General features: G+C 43.0%; 1 protein-coding gene across 1 annotated transcript; it reads right to left on the bottom strand.

Moving 5' to 3' along the window:
• Window positions 1–389: 389 nt before the first annotated feature.
• Window positions 390–21,095, bottom strand: LOC311116277 (ephrin type-A receptor 3-like; the record flags this gene model as incomplete). Its single annotated transcript, XM_084191381.1, has 3 exons — window positions 390–1,050; window positions 6,873–6,937; window positions 20,993–21,095. Coding segments are annotated over 3 exons (829 nt in total), but the record flags the coding sequence as incomplete, so codon positions are not given.
• Window positions 21,096–21,489: the final 394 nt, after the last annotated feature.

Here is a 21,489-nt window from a genome sequence, read left to right as displayed (position 1 = left end):
AAGCTGGGCCCTCTACCAGACACACACAGAACTCCTCACCAAATCCTCATACACACATCCCATACTGGGCTTCTAGTGGTTAGAGCGAAGGCCAGAGATGGCCGATAGATATGAGGTGTGTGTATCTGTGTAATAGATCAGAACTTTATCACAGCTGAAACCGTGCTTTCAAAACATAACAAGGTACTATATACACTCAGAGCCTATGTTCAGTATGGACTAGGAATGTATATTTCAGCAATGGAGAGTTAGGGAGGTGAAAGAGAGATAAAATAAGAAATAAATAAAAAGAGAGGGGGAAGAAAGAGGGGGAGAAAAAACCAGAGGGCAAAAGAAAAAAAGAAATACAGAATACAAAAGTAGTACAGGGAGTAGTAAAATTGTCTTACCTTGGCAGGAGCTCCCTCTCTCCTCATAGCCGACGTTACACAGACACTTCCCTATGGGCACTAGCCACTCTCCCTCTGTACTACAGTACATACGTGGTGGCTCCTGCTCCTTGGAGTGATTGACACACGAGCCCTTCACCTCCACCAATGAATGAGAGTCCATGGGCACCGTATCAGGGAAGGAGGCCAGGTTCCTAACGATGAACGGGCACTTCTTAAAGTACACCCTGACTGACACCAGCGCCACACACGCCCCCACATCCTGGAACGCCAGGTAGAAGCCCTTCTTGGTAACAGGCCCCACCTCCCGGACCTCCGTGTTGAGTTTCAGGATGCGGTCCCCCAGGTCCATTTGGGTGAAGCTCTCATCTGCAGCGATGGTGTCGATCTTGGAGAACTGGTGTTCTCTGAAGCGGCTGCCCTGGTCCTCGTCTGTCTCCATGTACAGCAGGTTGAAGGTCTCCTTGCAGGTCCCCAGGACCAGGGGGATGGAGTTACAGTCTCTCAGGGTGAACTTTAGCTCCACGTAGATCTTCTTGGCTGACTGGCGTGGGATCCAGTTGGTCCTCAGCCAGTTGTTCTGACTATACTCCATCACGTTACACACCTGGAAGGTCCTGATGGGAGTGTAGTTCTCGTCTACTCCGCTGATCTCCTCCCACTGAGAAGAGAGAGAGAGGGGGAGGGGGAGAGGGAGGAAAGAAAGGGGGAGAGAGAAAGAAAGTCATTCCATTTCTTTATTCTAAACACACCAGGATAATCATGCATCATGTAGTTTAGTCTCCCTGTCCCAACGGTTAAACTTTGAATCAAAGCTGTGATGAATAGGGAAACACTTGAACAATGGTTATTATTGTGGCTAAAGTGACACTTATTTTAATGTATGGCTTTAAATTACATTATTCTCCATCAGTCAGTGAGTGGCTGAATGAATGAATGAGTCTCTCCTACACACAGATGTCTGCTCTGGGTAAGTGGAACTTCATTTTAGTTATGAACAGAGTGTGTTTTCTATTACAATAATAGTGATTTACTTGGCAACCAACAGCATTCATAATTTCTCTTATTTTATCCGTCCCCCATTTCTCTTGCTCTGTCAACAACCATAACTTCTCTGCGCTCCCTCCCTCTCTCTGATTGCCTCTGTTGAAGCCAGGTATTATTTTCACACACATCTTCTACATATGGAAGTCTCTTTACAGAATTAGAGAGGATTCTTTCTCCTCCTTCCACAGACCTTTAGCTTTCACTCATAAGGCACAAGGGTACGAACAAACCTTGCTCTCTCGCTCTGAAAGGAGATCACTGTGGGATCTAGGGAACAGGGTTTATAGTATTATGAGTTTATGTGTCTTCATGTAGAGCGATATGATGCAAATTGAAATAGATCAAATGTAATTGTTAGTGCTGGCTCTTTCCACTAATGCTGTCTTTGTGTGAGTTCTCTGGTATGCACACACAATGGAATAGGATCACACACACACACAGGCTTGCCAGCGCGGTTAGAGAGGGGCGGTTGAAGCAGAGGTTAGAAATGAAATCCAGGTGGCAGCTCAGAGTAACTGAGACTTGCAGTGTGTGCGTGTGTGTGTGTGTGTGTGTGTGCGTGTGTGTGTGTGTGTGTGCGCGTGTGTGTGTGTGCGCGTGTGTATGTGTGCGCGTGCGTGTGCGTGTGTGTGTGTGTGTGTGTGTGTGTGTGTGTGTGTGTGTGTGTGTGTGTGTGTGTGCGTGTGTGTGCGTGCGTGTGCGTGCGTGTGTGTGTGTGTGCCTGTATCATCCCATTCCAGAGAATTACTGTGCTTTAAACCACTGCTGCCAAAACAAATGAAAGTTCTTATACGATGTGCTGATCATACACTGCAGAATAACATATTACATGGACCAGCCCCTGCCATACATTACATCATTATGACAGACTTCACCCTTCCCTCGCTCCTTTCCACTATTCCTTCCTCCTTTTTACTCTTTCTTCCTCTCTTTCTGCATGTCTTTGACACACACACATGCACAGCATGAGACGTCATCTCTCAACTGTACAGCCTCTCGCTCCTCTCTAGCTGTGATGATGACATTGGGCTTGTATATACTATCTCTTTACAGCACTGATACCAACCAGGAGGGGGAGAGGGGATAGAGAGAGGGGGAAAGAGGAGAGAGAGAAATGAAACGGTTAAACCAGCAGTTGGCAAAGCCCTAACACGACTCCCCTGTGTGCACTGGCTATGAAGGCAGGCCAACAAGCATGCTCACACACACACACACACACACACACAAGCTGCCAGCTAGCTGAGTCGCTGGCAGCGGGGTAGTGAGAAAGGAGAGGTGGTGTTTCAGATAGGGAGATATGAAATAACGTTATAATCCTTCTCCTGATCACGTTACAGTGGAATTACATTAGTTAGAAAAGACTGACATGTCTACAGCCCTGTGGTAGTATCATATACATGACCCCTGTGATTTAGCCTTCACAGACACACACTCACAACACACACACACATACATACAAGTGCATATACTCTCACACACAAGTTTCTCAGTTTCCATACTCATCCTCTTAATTTAAATGCCTGTGAGGTCAGAATTACAGTTACTGGGTTTCCATTATTAAAAGGAGAGAACGAGTGTGTGTGCTCCAGAGAGAAACACACCGAGAGAGAGAAAGTGACAGAGTGACTGACAGAAAGTGCTCTATGTGGCCAGTAGCAGGCCAGTGTCAAGCAGTGTTAGGGGTCTAAAACTAGCAACACCACTTTTCTATATGTCAGGACAACTCTCTCACACTAATTGATATAAAACAACATTCAGACCCTACCCCTGAACTCTGACCCCTGTCCCCAGGTCAGGGGGGGGGGGGGGGGGGAGTGGACATAACCCTGGCTGATGGGAGTTGCAGGGCTCTGTGATCTGTGCTGTAGGTAGAGCAGGCTGCTGCAGTAAAACCAGGGGGAACCTGAGACACTGAGGCTGGTCCACATAATGATCAGACACTCTGACCAACTGACCAAGCAGCGGGCTTCACAGGCCACTTCAAAGGCCTGAGGGACACAGCTTCTGGCCAATGACATTTAGATAACAGATATATTTGTACATAATTTTGATGTTGCCTTGTTTTCAACCATCTAAGGTATTTTCTGAACATAAAATTGAAACAATGTATATTATTTACAGTTTGAATCAATGTATTCAGGGGTTAGAAATGTAATGGGGCCTGACTGCTGATATCAATGGCTGTGACCCAACAGAGAGGTCAGTGGTGAAATCTGAAGCTTCATTGATCTGACTAATGTCCAATAAGGAGTCCGGTTCAGCTGCTCGATTGAGACAAGTAATTTCTTTCTTTATTTTTCTCTCTAATTTGCATTTACATTTTAGACATTGAGCGGACGCTCTTATCCAGAGCGACTTACAGTTAGTGAGTGCATACATTTTCATACTGGCCCCCCGTGGGAAACGAATCTACAACCCTGGCGTTGCAAGCGCCATGCTCTACCAACTGAGCTACAGGGGACTCCATTCCCACAGTGTGGTAGTAACCAGAGAAAAAACAAGTGCAGAGCATCTTTAGTTTCCTGATCTGGCTCACCATGACAGAACTCAGAAGCTTTTCATCACAGCTTTGACCAGAGAGAAACCATAACATAACCCCCCCCCCCCCCCCCCCCCCCCCCTACAGCCCTACAGTCCCCCTCTATAGCAGGCCCTCTCCAGGCCTCACCATGTGCTAATCTCTCGTTTACGGACAGGCTTTTCTCTTCTCTCCCAGTGCAGCTGGGGGCCTCTCACTCAGTCAGTCAGTCAGTTTGTATTTGGGGGAATATGGTGCTATGGTGACTAAATGAGTTTGGGTATTACAATACATGGAGACTGAGGAGCGGTGGACGCTGGCCAAAAGAGCTGTGCCATTAGGCTCTGGACTGGAGAACAGTAATGTAGTGTGGATAAGGCGATGCCAAGAGTGCATAGTATGTACAGGTTTTTGTAGGCCCAGACCTCAGGCTCCCAGCACCATATAGAGTTTCTTATTATTCCAGACTTGATATTCAGTGGGAGACGAGTTCCTCCTCTGATTCCTCAGACAATGTGGAATATATCTGTAAATTGGTGGGGGTAAATTGTTAGGGATTTCTCCTTCCAAAGATGTGAAACATGGGCCTGCTGAGGGCACCATGATGATGAGGTCGTCCACATCTTAATCTACAATGAGTCATCAAGAACTCCTAATCGACACCAGAGTGACCGTGACACACACCCCAGGGCCATGACTGAATTAGAATGAGTCTAGGGTGCACAGTGGGGTTAGGGTGCTGTTTTTGCTGTAACACCGGAGCATTTTGTGCCTTAACACTGGGTATCACTTTGCTTACAGCGGCAGAAGACCAGGGGCCCATCTGTCACTGTCAGTGTGTGTGTGTGTGGCCCCATGCCACCGTATTTTGAGAAATAATTTCAGAAGGACTGGCTCTCAGGACAGAATGCTTATCAGCCGCCGTCAGCCAACGACATGAGTAATTACCCATGATTCACCTTGAGGACTTGATCATCAGCACTCTCTCTCTCTCCACCTTTCTCTTCATCCAGCTCTCTCTCTCTACCTCTCTCTTCATCCCCCTCTCTCTCACCGTTCAAGACCACAGCAGGCAGTGGTTTCTGCAGAATGATTCAGTAGTGTATCTATGTACTGTACCTTAGTTGAACCCATTCACTGCATGTTGAATCTGAATCTTTCTAACTTTACCTACAGGAGTTCCCACTCTCAAAGGTTATGTCAATTACCCAAACCTGGCCTCAAACCCGGTCCAAAATAAGCATGAAACATTAAAAGTCAGTGTTCTGTAAGTGTGTTTGGTTCAACCTTATAAAATAACCTCTAGGTTTTATAGTGCCGGTAGTTAATATATAGCTGGGGGAAACCAGGGCTGGCAGCTCTATAGAACAAATGAGTGGATTACCTTCAGCTCCAGCCAGCCAACACTTAATAAAGTTCAGAGGAGGAATTGGCTGCTACAGCCCACGAGGCCAGTCCTATAACGGGTAGACAAATAAACACAGTAGACCCCCACACAGAACCACACACACACGCAGACTCAGACCGTGGCATTGGTAGAGACACAGGAGGAAGTAGGTGGATTAGGGAAGGGAAGGCAGTCATGCAGTTTTGTGTTTTGATTGTTTTGTTGTACTACTAAGTTAGTAAGGTTTGATTGCTTTGTTGTACTACTAGTAAGATTTGATTGCTTTGTTGTACTACTAAGTAGGGCTGGGCGGTATTCCATATTTGACTATATATCGGTATTGATGCACAGACCGGTTTGGGTTTTTACTTTACCTTCTATAACAGTATTTGAATGTTTGGTTTGTTAAATGTGATATGCCGCGTGTAATGTCCATTTTTATAGTTTACACTGCTACTTAAGTCATTCCTCTCCGCTCTCTCTCCATGCCGCTTTCCACACAGACATAGCCCCGCCCCTTGCCACTCAAGGAGCACATTTGTTGTTGCTTGAACAGTGTTTTGATCTGTTTTGATCTAAATCGAAAGTCAAATCGCAATTGAAACATTTGGTAAAAAAATAAGGCTTCGTTTTTGTTGCCCAGTGTGGACATTATCTCAAATGAGTGCAGAAAATGCAAAAATTGATGGAAGTGCAGGAAATAATTTTTGGTTGAAGTTGAATTGAACAGTATAAAACAATCAGAATGGAGAAAGACCCATTGAAATCACTTAGAATGTATGTCTTGCCACAGTAGGGTCACGCCCTACTCATAAAGCAAATTTAGAACTTGTATTATTTATTATTCAAAAACATCAAATACCGTCAAATACCATCATACCTTTAAAATAAATTGAAATACTGTGATATGATATTTTGGCCATATCACCCAGCCCTACAACTAAGTTAGTAAGGTTTGATTGCTTTATTGTACTACTAAGTTAGTAAGGTTTGATTGCGTTATTGTACTACTAAGTTAGTAAGGTTTGATTGCTTTATTGTACTACTAAGTTAGTAAGGTTTGATTGCTTTATTGTACTACTAAGTTAGTAAGGTTTGATTGCGTTATTGTACTACTAAGTTAGTAAGGTTTGATTGCTTTATTGTACTACTATGTTAGTTAGGGCTTTATCGACATGTGTTGTTGTTCTGTTTTTGCCGACAATCCAAACCATATTACAAGCTGATCCTCCTCCTCTTTAACAAGACAAAGAAACACAATCTGTCTCCCCAACCCATATGGTGAGCCTATCACATACTTAACCTATGGATAGGTTAATCTCACTGGATTTAGCTTCTAATACAGGCATAGGTTAACACCACTTGATTTAGCTCATAGGATTACAGAAAATAAGATAAGCTTGTATTGTTTGTTTCGAAATGTCCTTAGCACCATTAAAACCTACAAATCTGCTCAGAGGACAGAATGCTGACAAGACACGATAGAATGTAAAGACGTGTGTAAACCATGATACATTTGTCTACTACTCACCCCGTGTGATGGGTAGGAGATCCATCCCAGCTCCCCCTGGCTGGCTTTGGAGTCCAATAGGTTCACTGTAGAGAGGAGGAGAATAACAACAGGGAAGTGACTATGGGAAAGCAGGTAGTCCTGGCACCACTGTGGACATTTTGAATAGCTATTCTTCTGATGTCTAATTAGCCTCATCCTCCCTTCTCTCTAAACCTGGCCTTGGGACCTCTAGTCAAGAGCCATTACCAGGATAGTATTTACCCAGCTGCTCAATTCTCAGGACTCCTTAGAACACAGACACACACACCAGGACTGTTTCCCTCTGGGGACTTCCTAAAGCTAACCAAAACAGAGACAGCCTGCTGCGCTGTCCTCCATGATGAGGGTATCAAAGCAAGGGATGTTCTGGGTCTGTGGCGACCTGGAAGGCTGTTGAGCCACTGCTACAGCTGTGTGAACCGTCCCTCCTCTGTCCCTCCTCTGTCCCTCCTCTGTCCCTCCTCCTATAGTCCTGATACACATGTACTGCAGGGTCAGGAAACCACATATGCTGTTACGAATCTTTGGATCTACAATCCCTGTGCACCTGTAACTCTCACGTTCTAAACTTTATAATGGCATCTTTAGGTTTTCAGATAAATCATGGGCTCTGAGTGGACATATGTACAACATTCATTATTACACTGCAAATATGGAAATTATTAGATTATTTCACCAATTCTAGCTTTCAATTACAGTTTTTTACAATCACTTTGGCACTAATTTCAGAACCTTGACGTCATTTTTCAAAACTCTAGACACAAAACTCAAAACGGTCATCACTTGTAACACAGGCTGTCCAATGTTCAAAACATTGCATTGTGCATTCATATCTTTAAAGAATTATTGCACTTGCACAATCATTGGTTCCAAAAACAAATTTATTGTGAAATACCAATGAAACGTTAATTTAGATCACCCACACACAAGCAACCGATAGTTTCACTGTGTCATTGTTCGTACAATCATTAAATATTGTAGTACAAAATAGGTGATACATGTTTCATTATGGTACTACATGTAAATACATCCCTGTAAAAGTACTGCAGTAGTAGAGAGAATACCACAGAAACAGTGGAATCATTGAACAAAATCTGAAATATATTGATGAAAAACAATACAGTACTGTAAAACATCAACTTGCTTGCTTGTACTGTAAAAAGCAAAACATAGGGGTGATTACTGTACTTCTACATTTTCATCAACTCTGTCTTGTGGTTTTGGCCACAGGTTCTCATCTACATCACAATGGATGTTTTCATTAGCCAAACATCTTGGGAAAAACCTTTGGCCATGGCGAATCCAGGCCTGACACTGGTCTGCCGTGATGTCATTGCATGCGTCATCCATGGCCTGGAGAAGAGTGACTTGTTCATGAGGGCGCCTATCATAAACCTTCCATCTCCATGTGGAGAAATATTCCTTAATCGGGTTAAGGAAAGGAGAGTATGGGGGTAAATACAGGGTGGTCAATTGTGCATGGGCCTGAAACCATGCTTGCATCATATGAGCATGGTGGAACCTGACATTATCCCACACAATGACATAGGTCACGCCATCAGCTCTACAGACCTGATCGAGCTCATCAAGGAAGGTTACAAGGGGACCATAGAAACGGTGTCTGATAAAGAATGATGATGAAATATTACATCCATAGATAATGTAGTCTAATTGGTTCATGCTCCACGCTAATTGGTGACAATGAATCTCGTTACTTTGAAACTTTCATGATCTAAACATGGAATATTGTTTGTCTGTTTCCATACAACTATGCATTAAGAGTAATGCAACAGTTACTTATCATTTTGAGCAGTTGTATCAATTGATAGTTGGATAATTGTAATGAAATGAGTAGACACTCATCTGAAATGTAATGTGTGAATTGCCTTTTGAAATAGTAGTACTTTGATGTTAAGTTGTGTCATATTGAACAGGTGACTTTTGATAAATGAACAAATGATCTTAGTTTTATGTGTATTGTATCCAAGCAATTGAAAAAAGTGTTAGAGTTTTGAAAAATGTGCATTTTGATCATTGGTTGTGAGTTTTGTGTCTAGAGTTTTGAAAAATGACGTCAAGGTTCTGAAATTAGTGCCAAAGTGATTGTAAAAAACTGTAATTATTTAGTTTTTCTCAAATTAATTTAAACATTTGTCTAACGATCACAGACAGCTATGGTTAGATTGTGTGATCTGAATGGTGTTATTAGACATACACAACATTACCAAAAGTATGTGGACACCTGCTCGTCGAACATCTCATTCAAAAATCATGGACATTATTATGGAGTTGGTCCCCCCTTTGCTGCTATAACAGCCTTCACTCTTCTGGGAAGGCTTTCCACTAGATGTTGGAACATTGCTACGGGGACTTGCTTCAATTCAACCACAAGAGCATTAGTGAGGTTGGGCACTGATGTTGGGCAATTAGGCCTGGCTCGCAGTCGGCATTCCAATTCATCCCAAAAGTGTTCGATTGGGTTGAGGTCAGGGCTATGTGCAGGCCAGTCAAGTTCTTCCACAACGATCTCGACAAACCATTTCTGTATGGACCTCGCTTTGTGCATGGGAGCATGGTCAAGCTGAAACAGGAAAGGGCCTTTCCCAAACCATTGCCACAAAGTTGGAAGCACAGAATCGCCTATAATGTCATTGTATGTTGTAGCGTTAAAATGTCCCTTCACTGGAACTAAGGGGCCTAGCCCGAACCATGAAAAACAGCCCCAGACCATTATTCCTGCTCCACCAAACTTTACAGTTGGCACTATGCATTGGGGCAGGTAGCGTTCTCCTGGCATCCGCCAAACCCAGATTCGTCCGTCGGACTGCCAGATGGTGAAGCGTGACTGATCACGCCAGAGAACACGCCAGAGTCCAATGGCGGCGAGCTTTACACCACTCTAGTCGACGCTTGGCATTTTGCATGGTGATCTTAGGCTTGTGTGCGGCTGCCTGGCCATGGAAACCCTTTTCATGAAGCTTCCGACGAATAGTTATTGTGCTGACGTTGCTTCCAGAGGTAGTTTGGAACTCAGTAGTGAGTGTTGCAACAGAGGACAGACGATTTTTACGCGCTTCAGCACTCGGCGGTCCCGTTCTGTGAGCTTGTGTGGCCTTCCACTTCGCAGCTAAGCCGTTGTTGCTCCTAGACGTTTCCACTTCACAATAACAGCACTTACAGTTGACCAGGGCATCTCCAGCAGGGCATAAATTTGACGAACTGACTTGTTGGAAAAGGTGGCATCCTATGACGGTGCCATGTTCAAAGTCACTGAGCTCTTCAGTAAAGCCATTCTACTGCAAATGTTTATCTATGGAGATTGCATGGCTGTGTGCTCGATAATTGTATGCACCTGTCAGCAACGGGTGTGGCTGAAATAGCCAAATCCACTAATTTGATAGGGTGTCCACATACTTTTGTATATATAGTGTAGGTGGGCCTATGTCAGCGAATACAGCACGGCTTGGAACGCTGCTCATCCAATCAGCATCCAAACAACCCGTTTTATAATTACTTAGACAGAACACATGATAAGAGCTGTGACCCAGGGCCTCTGGTGGGCTGCAGTGCCGCTAGCGGAACAACAGAGCAGGGAAAAAGCCAATTTAATCTTGATTCAATCTTCCTTCAAGATCTGTGTTTTCTAGGGAGGTTGGGATCAGATATCCTGACTAAGAAGTGTTTGAAAGGAGAGTGAAGCTCTGTGTCAGTCTCTATGGCAGGGTTCCTCAACTGGCTGCCCGCGGGTAGTTTTATTTGTCCCCCCATGTTTTACAAACATTGTTGGACATAAAAACACCAGGAAATCAGCTCAAAGTTATTTAATTTAGGAAATCTGTTCCCAAGTATTCCCACGCATAACAGAGAGACACATTTGATCATATACAAATGTAAGCAAGGTTTGAAATGATTATGTTTTAGTCAAACATTATATCTGTTTGAGCTTCTTGAGGTCAAATTGCAGTCTACAAATTAATTGTAATTATGTTCCAGCCCCCGACTATCCACTCAAGAAAAAAATCGGCCCGCGGCTGAAGCTAGATTATGATTCCTGCTCTATGGGGAGTTCTGAAAATGCTCCCAATGGGGAGAGGAAATGATATCGATTTGCTACCTCACTTTCCACTTTGCACAGGATCGAGGATAGTACAGAGTGGAGAAGAGAGAATATAGGAGGAGAGAGGAAAATAAAGACTATTAGCACATTCCAGAATGAAGCCCACAACATTGAGGCTCACCTAAGTTCTAGCTAAGCAGCGCCCGCACGCACACACACACACACACACACTCCTTTTAGAGCTAATAAAGCTATCTGCTCCTGCCAGATTATAGCAGTGCAGCATCCAGCTCCATTGGTTTCAATTTACATTTCTCAACGAGCCAGGCCCCATCTCAAATTGAGCCGAGCGAGGGATTTTGAGAGCAGAAAATTAGATGGCTCTATCTGAAACTGCCTCTCCAGCTGCACGGGCCGGAAATCACCACCAAAGTCCCACACACTCACACACACACGTGTACATGCACATACAAAGATCCACATGCGCACACTCATTACACAAACACACACACAAATACATGCACAGACACTCACACAAAACACTCACACATAGACACACTCTCTCGTCAGTGTGTCTACCCAGTCAGTTAGCCGCAGTGTGTTTCAGAAAGCACAGTCTTTTCATGGTAACTAACAGTAAGGAACAGTATTAATAGCAGTCTGAGTAGGCTACTGCTGGTCTCTGGTCTGGGAACAAACAACGTGGGGACATTCAGGTGTGTCAATATGGGAAAGACAGAGACAGACAGTAGAACCACAGGCCCAATAGTTCCATCTGGTGTAGAGAATGAGCTTTTATTGATGATTTCAGCTCTGCAGTAAGGTGTACACAGGGCTGTAGGCAGACAGGCTGGGCAGTGAGCACAGGGTCTGCAGGAACACATCAATATGATATAGGAATCTTCTAGTCTACCAAGGCTGGCACAGAATTTAGGGAACAAGCCTGTTGTGACTGCAGGTTGTGTATGTGTGTTAGGGTCTGCGGTAGTCTGTCTGCAGCCAGGCACATCTGCAGGTTGTGACTGTGTTCAGAGTGAAATGTTCTCCTCCCATGATTTATTCACACCGAGTGTTGCTGTGTCTGATGCTGCTGCTGGTTCCCCTCTCACAGCTCATGCATGCAACTAGCTCACAGTCTCACGTCAGAATTAGACGTTTATCCATGTTTCTCAAACATCCAATTTCGAAGTTTTTCCAAACATCAAATTTCAAAGTGTTTCAGGTTAAGTTTAGGCAGTAACTCCGAAATCTTGAGGTTAGGTATTAACTCTGAAAGTTTAAGGTAAGGGTTAAGGTTTGGGATAGGCTTAAAACAACTTTCTATCGCTGGATTTGAACATGCAACCTTTGGCACCAGAGGCTCACTGTTGCCCCTAGTGGGCAACAGTGAGCACTGTCCTGTCCCGACTTCCTCAAACATGGGTGGAAGTCGAATACTGACTTGTATCACGGGTGACCTGGCTGCATACACGCATGTACACACACTATTTCTCTAATAATCACATACAGTGCATTCGGAAAGTATTCAGACCTCTTGACTTTTTCCACATTTTGTTACGTTACAGCCTTATTCTAAAATCAATCTCCACACAATACCCCATAATGACAAAGTAAAAACAGGTTTTTAGAAATGTTTGCAAATGTCTTACAAATAAACTGAAATATCACATTTACATAAGTATTCAGACCCTTTACTCAGTACTTTGATGAAGCACCTTTGGCAGCAATTACAGCCTCAAGTCTTCTTGGGTATGACGCTACAAGCGTGGCACACCTGTATTTGGGGAGTTTCTCCCATTCTGCTCTGCAGATCCTCTCAAGCTCTGTCAGGTTGGATGGGGAGCGTCGCTGCACAGCTATTTTCAGGTCTCTCCAGAGATGTTCAATCGTGTTCAAGTCTGGGATCTGACTGGGCCACTCAAGGACATTCAGAGACTTGTCCAGAAGCCACTCCTGCGTTGTCTTGGTTGTGTGCTTAGGGTTGTTGTCTTGTTGGAAGGTGAACCTTGGCCCCAGTCTGAGGTCCTGAGCGCTCTGGAGCAGGGTTTCATCAAGGATCTCTCTGTACATTGTGCCGTTCATCTTTCCCTCGATCCTAACTAGTCTCCCAGGCTCTGCCGCTGAAAAAAATCCCCACAGCATGATGCTTACTCCACAATGCTTCACCATACAGATGGTGCCAGGTTTCCTCCAGACGTGACGCTTGGCATTCAGGCCAAAGAGTTCAATCTTGGTTTCATCAGATCAGAGAATCTTCTTCTCATGGTCTGAGAGTCCTTTAGGTGCCTTTTGGCAAACTCCAAGCAGGCTGTCATGTGCCTTTTACTGAGGAGTGGCTTCCGTCTTGCCACTCTACCATAAAGGCCTGAATGGTGGAGTGCTGCAGAGATGGTTATCCTTCTGGAAGTTTCTCCCATCTCCACAGAGGAACTCTGGAGCTCTGTCAGAGTGACCAACGGGTTCTTGGTCACCTCCCTGGCGGCCAGCTCTAGGATGAGTCTTGGTGGTTCCAAACTTCTTCCACTTAAGAATGATGCAGGCCACTGTGTTCTTGGGGACCTTCAATGCTGCAGACATTTTTTGGTACCCTTTCCCAGATCTGTGCCTCGACACAATCCTGTCTCAGAGCTCTACGGACAATTCCTTCGACCTCATGGCTTGGTTTTTGCTCTGACATGCATTGTCAACTGTGGGATCTGTCAACTGTGGTAAATTCAATTGATTGGACATGATTTAGAAAGGCACACACCTTTCTATATAAGGTATATAGAAAGGTGTGTGCCTTTCTAAATCATGTCCAATCAATTGAATTTACCACAGGTGGACTCCAAGTTGTAGAAACATCAAGGATGATCAATGGAAACAGGATGCACCTGAGCTCAATTTCCAGTCTCATAGCAAAGGGTCTGAATACTTATGTAAATAATGTATCTGTTGTTGTTTTTTATTAATTTGCAAAAATGTCAAAAAAACTGTTTTCGTGTTGTCATTATGGGGTATTGTGTGTAGATTGATGAGGAAAGAAATTAATTTAATCCATTTTAGAATAAGGCTGTAACGTAACAAAATGGTGAAAAGGGGAAGAGGTCTGAATACTTTCCGAATGCACTGTACATTGTGAGATATTGGATAACCTATAAACACCACCTATACATCACTTCACACTGCAATACCTACAGTAGTGATGCGCAGGTTGACTCATAACCCGCAGTCCCAGCGGTTATATCTGCGGGCAGACAGGTTTAGGGTCATTAAATATCGGGGCAGACAAGTTTAGGGTCATTCAATATTGTGTGGCTGAAAGGCAAGTGGGTGGCAGGCGGGTTGAATAAAGAGAAACAATCTTTCAAAAAAATCAATAAATGTATAATTGTCGTGCAATTTATATAAGCTACATTGAGGTTTTTATTTTAGGCTATCTGGTATTAGTGCATAAGCCTAAACTTCAGGGTTTAACTGTAGCGCGCCAAATAGCCTACACAGCCAATCGCCAAATAATACTGTAATGACCCTGGGTTTAAAAGCGCGGATATCGACTCTGCCACGGGAGCATGCTTTTGGGGCACAGTCGATGGCGCGTTGGAGGTTGAGGGTTTGAGACCTGCTCCCTGCCTGTTTCATTACATTGGTGTCAGAAGTGATCGGACCTTGCGTCCACGAACGTACGTGTGCTTGGCCGGTGAGCGCGTTCCTGTAAGACATTGAGTTGTAGGCTAGCGCGAGGACGCGCACTTTGAAAGGAGGGAATTGTGTAACGACCCTGGGGTTATAAACGGACATTGTCGAAGTTTAATTCAATAAGACAAAAGCTGCAAAAGGAGAGTTGAAAATAAAGACAAGATAGGGCCTGAAAAGTAATGTTTGGAAAATATTTGGTGAAGTGGTCAAATATGATGATAGCAGTGCCGGCTATGTTATGTGTGATGATTTTGAGGCGCTATACAAATTCGACAGTCTCAAATAGGCCTATGGCATGTCAAGGGAACTGTAGCCTACTGTTTGGATGGGTTAAATGGAAACTGAAATCTGGACACTGACGATAACCTCTCACATAGCCTTAATAATAACTCCTGCAGAATTAAGCATTTCTTGCAGTAAAATGATATACCAAATGTAGGCAAGATTTGGACTTGGGAACAGGAGTGGAGAAATATTATTTATTGCTTCATCTTGAAAGAATGCAATGCTCAGTTAAATACCATCTGTAGAGGTGCGGTCTTCATCATAAAATCATCATAATAGCTGATAGTATTTCAACCACTTAAAATATGCATCGAAGCCGAACTGAAACCTTCTCAGAAACATGTTGGGTCGTTTTCCTGACAACACGTTTTCCTTACAACGGTCAATTTGAACATTTTGCACAGAAAATCTTTCCCGTTTTTTTTTTTTTTGTTGCCTTATTGTATTTTCCCCCCAGTCCCTAAACCTCTTTGCTCTGCGAAAGAAAAAACTTTACCGATGTCAACTAGATTGAAGCATTCATCCTATCGAGCTATGACATTCTGTTGTACAATGGTTTATTTAGTCTTCTAGGGCAACATATGACAAAAGGGAAGATACATGTATCTAATTATAGACAAGTTGACTAACAAATAGTCGACCAAAAATGACGGAAATTATAAGCAGAAACATATCAAAATCAGTCCAAAAAAATCCAGCACCCCCTGTCAAAAAATCGTTATGCCGTCCTTGACTGTAGCCTATAGCGTATTTTCTATATTTGCGGGAGCATGCGTAAGCACATTTCCAGACCCCCTGAAAGGTACCATCGCTCACAAAGCTCTACTCCTCCCAGCGGGGCTACTGCCCCGGCCTCTGCGGGCAAGGCCTCCCTGCCACCGGCTAAAAATACCACCGCCTCCCGGCGCCCGGGTGGGGAGAGAAACTACCGCGCATCACGCAGCCAGACTCACCACTGTCGCCTATTCACACACGCACGCGCTCCCGCACACATAGGCTACACGTAGGCCTACCAAGCCTTTCTTTCATTTTATGCTGCGCACTCACTGCTCAAAGAGAACATACACTGAGAAAATACACTGATCCGTTGGTGCAAGAATCCCCCTTCAAATCAAGCCAATAGGCCAACAATATTTGATTTGATTTGATTAGACAATATCACACAAATTCTGGCCAAATTATCCCCCCTAAAATTAACAATCCTAAAAGCGGCCGTATTACTTTCTACTCCTGGGGTAGACTAATTGCAATACGGGACACAGTGTCGTAGCTCACCAAAGTTCGCCCATGACTATGGCTTTAGACCCGCACAGCTAAATGGCAGAAACATTTATTTGCTTCTGTAAACAGGAGTGTGTATAGCAGGTAGCCTGCACAGATAGGAGAGGAGATATGAAATAAGAGTCACCGCTATAACTCTGTGTGTTGTGGATTACAGGGACATACTGTTTTATGGGAGGGAGTTTATCCATTGTCCTGCTACTAACCTTGACTAATAGCATGTGGGCCTATACACATTTGATCAATGTCATAGCCTATTGAAACCATGAATATATGGACATGGTGATACAATTCAGTATATAGGTCGCGCCCTATTCACAGCAGCTTTTTCTCCGAACAGCCAATAATTCAAGTTGAATTATGAGTCTATATAGGCAGGCCTACGTTAAGGGGTATTTCACAGTTCGTTGTTCTTTATATTGATTTATTTTACATTTTCTTTATAAAAACTACCATTACCTTATGTGGAAAGTGGAAAAAATCGCGTCACCAAGTTTTGGTCCATCACAGAATAGTCTGACCTCGCAGCAGGCCTTCGCCTTAGAACACTAACAATCTAGCATTCATATGGCTTTTAAAATAGTACAATATCCTGCAAAAACTTTAACAATATATTTATCTGCAAAAAGCAATATATTTTTCTTATGTCAGTTCAAATTGGTTTTAAGTGCCATGGGTTTTGAAGATCTCACGAGGTCCTGATGAAACAGCCTCAGATGAAACAATAGTGACGGTATAATGATGTGGCGAAAAATATAGCATGGAAGTACTGAGAACAACTTTGCTAAAATTGTCTAGTGTTGCAATAGGTATAAGTTAATTCAAACGAAACAATAAAACAATTAATATATATAGGCATAAGTAAATAAATAAATGAACATTTATAATGTTGAAGGCCTGATGGGGTAACTTCAGATCCCTAAAATCTATTTTAACATTAAAATGCTGGTCATGCATAAGGCGAAGCATGTGTGTGATGTTGAAATTGTACCTTGCCGACGTTGTTGAAAACTATTATTTCATAAAATAAACACAAGAGTAGCTAGAAGTTAGCAATAACAATAAACAATACATGTAGGCTAATTAAAGAGTATTGTCATCATCATGATCATTAGGCCTATAATTAATGAGTTTTATGAATAGCCTGATATTGTGTAATTATCGTTAATATAATTAACATTATGAACTTCTAAATCTTGAGAGGAAGCATAAAAGGTGACAGAATCTTAGTCATTTAATAGGCTAGTTTTAAACTTCTAAAACGTCCATATTTTCCCTCGCCCTTACAACATGACTATGTCACCTGCTTCACAGTTTATTCTGAGCGTTCACAAAACACACACGGTCAAGTTGTCCTAAAGCTATCCTATATCACTGTGTATTATTTTAGGATATGGGTGTTATATAATGCAGCCCAATGAGCCATGCAAGTCGTTGTTCCGCTACAAGCACCAAAGTAGGGCGTTACGGATTGAACAGTTGTTGGACTGTATTACTATAGTCGATTTACGACTTTGTATGCTCTGAAATGATAGATATGATATCTGGCAACAACATGCAGCGAATATTTCCAATAGGACGGTAAAGGATGTCCTAAAAAGAGTAGCCTAAATCACAACTGACTCTCCGTCTGGACACGTTGACCAACAGACAGAGGACACGTAGCCTACAAATACAAAATACAAAAGTACAATAAATACATAAGAAGAGGGCAAAACAGAAATGTTCTAAAACTTACTTGCAGTCGATCCTTATAGATATACATGTCTGACCAATAGTCTAGGCCTATATTCTCTGTTCTGTTCAATAACAACTATATGGTCAATTAATAAAAGAGGTAGGCCTAATTGTAATTTTCAACCTATAAACATTTTCTTCACAAATATGTAGCCTATTAAATAAATGTTGCCCTGCAAATATAGATGCATAGCCTATAGGCCTAACCTAAATGTTGCGGACAAAGCTATATAGGCTTATAAAATAAGATCAACTTTTATATAGCCAAGTCCCCATTTTTAGTTCTGCACTCATAAAAGTAAATAAACCAGATATGGTGGCTCCATGTTCTTTGAATTTTAAAATTAACGGAGAAAATGTGGCTTTGTGCTAAAAGTTTTCTTTATGAAAGGGACTTATGCAGTGTAGCCTGTAAAGGAAAGGAGGGGGTTCTGATTTAACCAGGCCACGATGACACCGTACCTCGAGCACAAAAACAGCATCAAACAGGGAGACGATTCCTCTCTTCTCTCATCCTCCGCAGAGTGTGCATTTTCTGTTTCTGATAGAAGTGTTTTTGATACTTCTATTAGAAACAGATAGGCTAGAGCGTGAGGCTTCACGGTGAGAATGGCTCGATACTGACACTCTCTGGCAGACAGACCGGGTGTTGCGGATGGCCATACATTGCACGATGACATACTTTTATAAACAATAAGCTATAGGCTACGAAAAGAATAGGTAATTAGCAACGGATATATAGCCAATTGTTATTAGATTATTCTAGCACCACAGGAGACACTAATAACTTCATAAACAATAAATAATGACATAGCCTACATAGGCCTAAACAATAATAAGGCTAACAAAAATAGAGCGACTAGGCCTATATTTGACTTGACTATACTGTGTATGTCGACGTCTGGCTTGCCGAAATCGAGCTGTGTGGGCTACTGGAAATAGTGAGGTGAAAAAAAAGTGCAAAACAGTCAAAGCAGACATCGATAGACTAATAACATGTGCTGTAGAATCGAAAATATCAAAGATTAAATAATCCCCTCAAAATATCAGACGTTTCTAAAAACAAACCACATAAATTGTGTCCGGTCAATCCCAATATGCTGCCCAGAGACCCATACATGTAATTAGGCCTACATCAAATCGAAAAACAAAAGTCACTTCATAATCTCCACGCTTGGTTTATTAACTGTTTGTATAGCCTATGGCCTACATGTGAATTAGACAACAATATAGGCCTAAAGATGAGATGAGGCGATACGCGCCTCTACCCAGTAGTTTACATGCATGGAGGAATAACTGATTTGTAGCAATAGTAATTCCTTGCCGTTATAATACATTGATCATGTTAAAGAGCTATGATATGGATTGAAATCTAGGCATTTTTATTGCCCAAAGACAAAAGTAGTTTTATGTGGCCTTAACTTTGACCTCTCGCGCTGGCCCATAGACCTAATCTGTCTGACCTTTGAGCATTATTCGTTGTTCATTTTGATACCATATTCTCAAGCCATTTTTTTATATTCAAGCGTTGTCCTTTCCTACAAGAAGAACACAAAAGTGATGCTGTGGTCGCCTATGGTGTAGGCTTCGTGCTGTATACTATATATATGGCCACGCTGTTGCAACAAAGAATAGGCCTACGGGGGAAATGCTGTCTAGTCGCTCGCATGTTTTCGGTTGTGTGCCTTCAAGGTCTTAGGCTATTTATTCACTTCAATTGTTTATAGCCTATATGTTTACAGTTCAATTATGTCACAATTCGTAAGGGAACAGATGTTCTATAACATGTTCTATAATTTGAATTGATTATGCCTATAACTAATGCGAAGCCTATTTCCATGTAATAACAAGTCAATAATAGCATGACAATAAATAGCTTCATTTTACTGAGCTCACCCTTTGATTAGTATTTGGCTTTGTCTCACTATTGACGGTCCAAGTAGCCTACAGGAATTTCTCAATCAAAGAGCAATTACAGAGGAGCCTTGCCATTTGGAACTATAGGCCAATAATTTCATAACTTGACCGTGTGCGTGCATGCGTGCGTGCGGTGCGATAATAAACAACCTGTCGAGAGTGTGTGCGTGCGGCGCGATAATAAACAACCCGTCGAGGTCGGCCTATACAAGGAAAAGTAGCCAATGGGTTAGTCAAGCATTGGACATATCGAGTGGATGAGTCCTTGCGAATAGCGCGCTATGGGATATCAATCAGGAGAGTGTGCGTGTTCCTTCGAGCACATCTCCACAAAGTGGGGCATATTTATATAATCCAATAAACTATCCGTGTGAATGAATACTAATTCATATGAATAGGCTGCATTTTCTAAATACACATCTATTTAGACTAATGTATGATCAGCTTGGGTTAAGAGGAGCGGAGGTCCACTGCCTGCCTCTGGTTCTTTACTGTGCGCTACAGCGCTTGAACTGCCTGCTTCTACTCGGTATTGTTGTTGTGGGACAAGAGCCTACATGGGCATTCGTGAGTTATAATACCAAACATCAAAATCTACACTTCTGCATTCACGTTTCAAAATGTATTATTCTCACAATTTGGAGAAGAATTGTGGAATACCAATCGTTAATTCCAACCTAGATGCACGGACACCCCAGTGTTAAATGCCTAAAGCTGATTATCGTGATCCCCCATCCAATACCAGTTTCCATCGATTTACCAGCCGGCCAAAGCTCTTAATGAGAGTTTAAAACGCCACACGGAGTCCGTGCATCAATCCTTCTATTACATTACATCCATTTTGGATCAACACAGAGTGGGTTAAAATAATTACACAATCATTTAGAAATGTGCTAATATGCCGCAGTGACAATGTTTGGACATTATCGAATGGTCTAACATGACATGCCCTGGCTGTCCCGTCCATCCACAGCATCAGTGCTGTCAGAACAACCTTAAATGTCTGGGGTCCAGACTGCAAGACGAGCCGCTGCAGCCTACAGCTCTCTCTCTCTCTCTGGGAGCGAACACATAGCCTATCTCCCCTCTCTAACATGGATCTTTACCCTTTCTCTTTTTATATCCGACCCTCACTCACTCTTACCTTCATTGGACGGGTGGATGATCAGAAGTGCTGGACAAATAAACGACAAGATGAACAGAAAAATACAAAGTAGTAGTGGTTTCGCGCGCGGTTTGCAATCCATGATGGCAGGCAGTTCAGAGGGCAAGACAGCGCGAGGTACATAACTCCGTGAAGCATGCGCCACTGAATGATGTGAGCTCGCTCTCCCGTTCAGGCACGAGGCTCCGGTTCAACTCGGCTCCGGGGCTGATGTCAACTTTGACACCGGAGAATGAGGAGGAGTCTGCGCTCTCTCTGTCTTGCGTTCTCTCTCGCTCTACGGAACGGAGACTGGCTGGAGCGGGGGGCTTCCATTTTCCGCAGGGTCCTACAGAGCTAAATGGATTATTAAAGAGACGCTCAAGTTCACAAGAGGTCATTTTCCGACAGATTATTAGAAGTAGCAAGCAGCAGTCCAGCAGCATTATCTCCCCAAGCATTAGCCCCAGCAGTCCTGCAGCAGTCCCTCTCCAAAC

This window comes from Coregonus lavaretus, assembly GCF_964263955.1.
Source record: "Coregonus lavaretus genome assembly, contig: HAP1_SCAFFOLD_1249, whole genome shotgun sequence".
Classification (NCBI taxonomy): Eukaryota; Metazoa; Chordata; class Actinopteri; order Salmoniformes; family Salmonidae; genus Coregonus; species Coregonus lavaretus.
The sequence above is the reverse complement of the archived record's forward strand: the minus strand, read 5'-3'. Positions and strand labels throughout refer to the sequence as shown.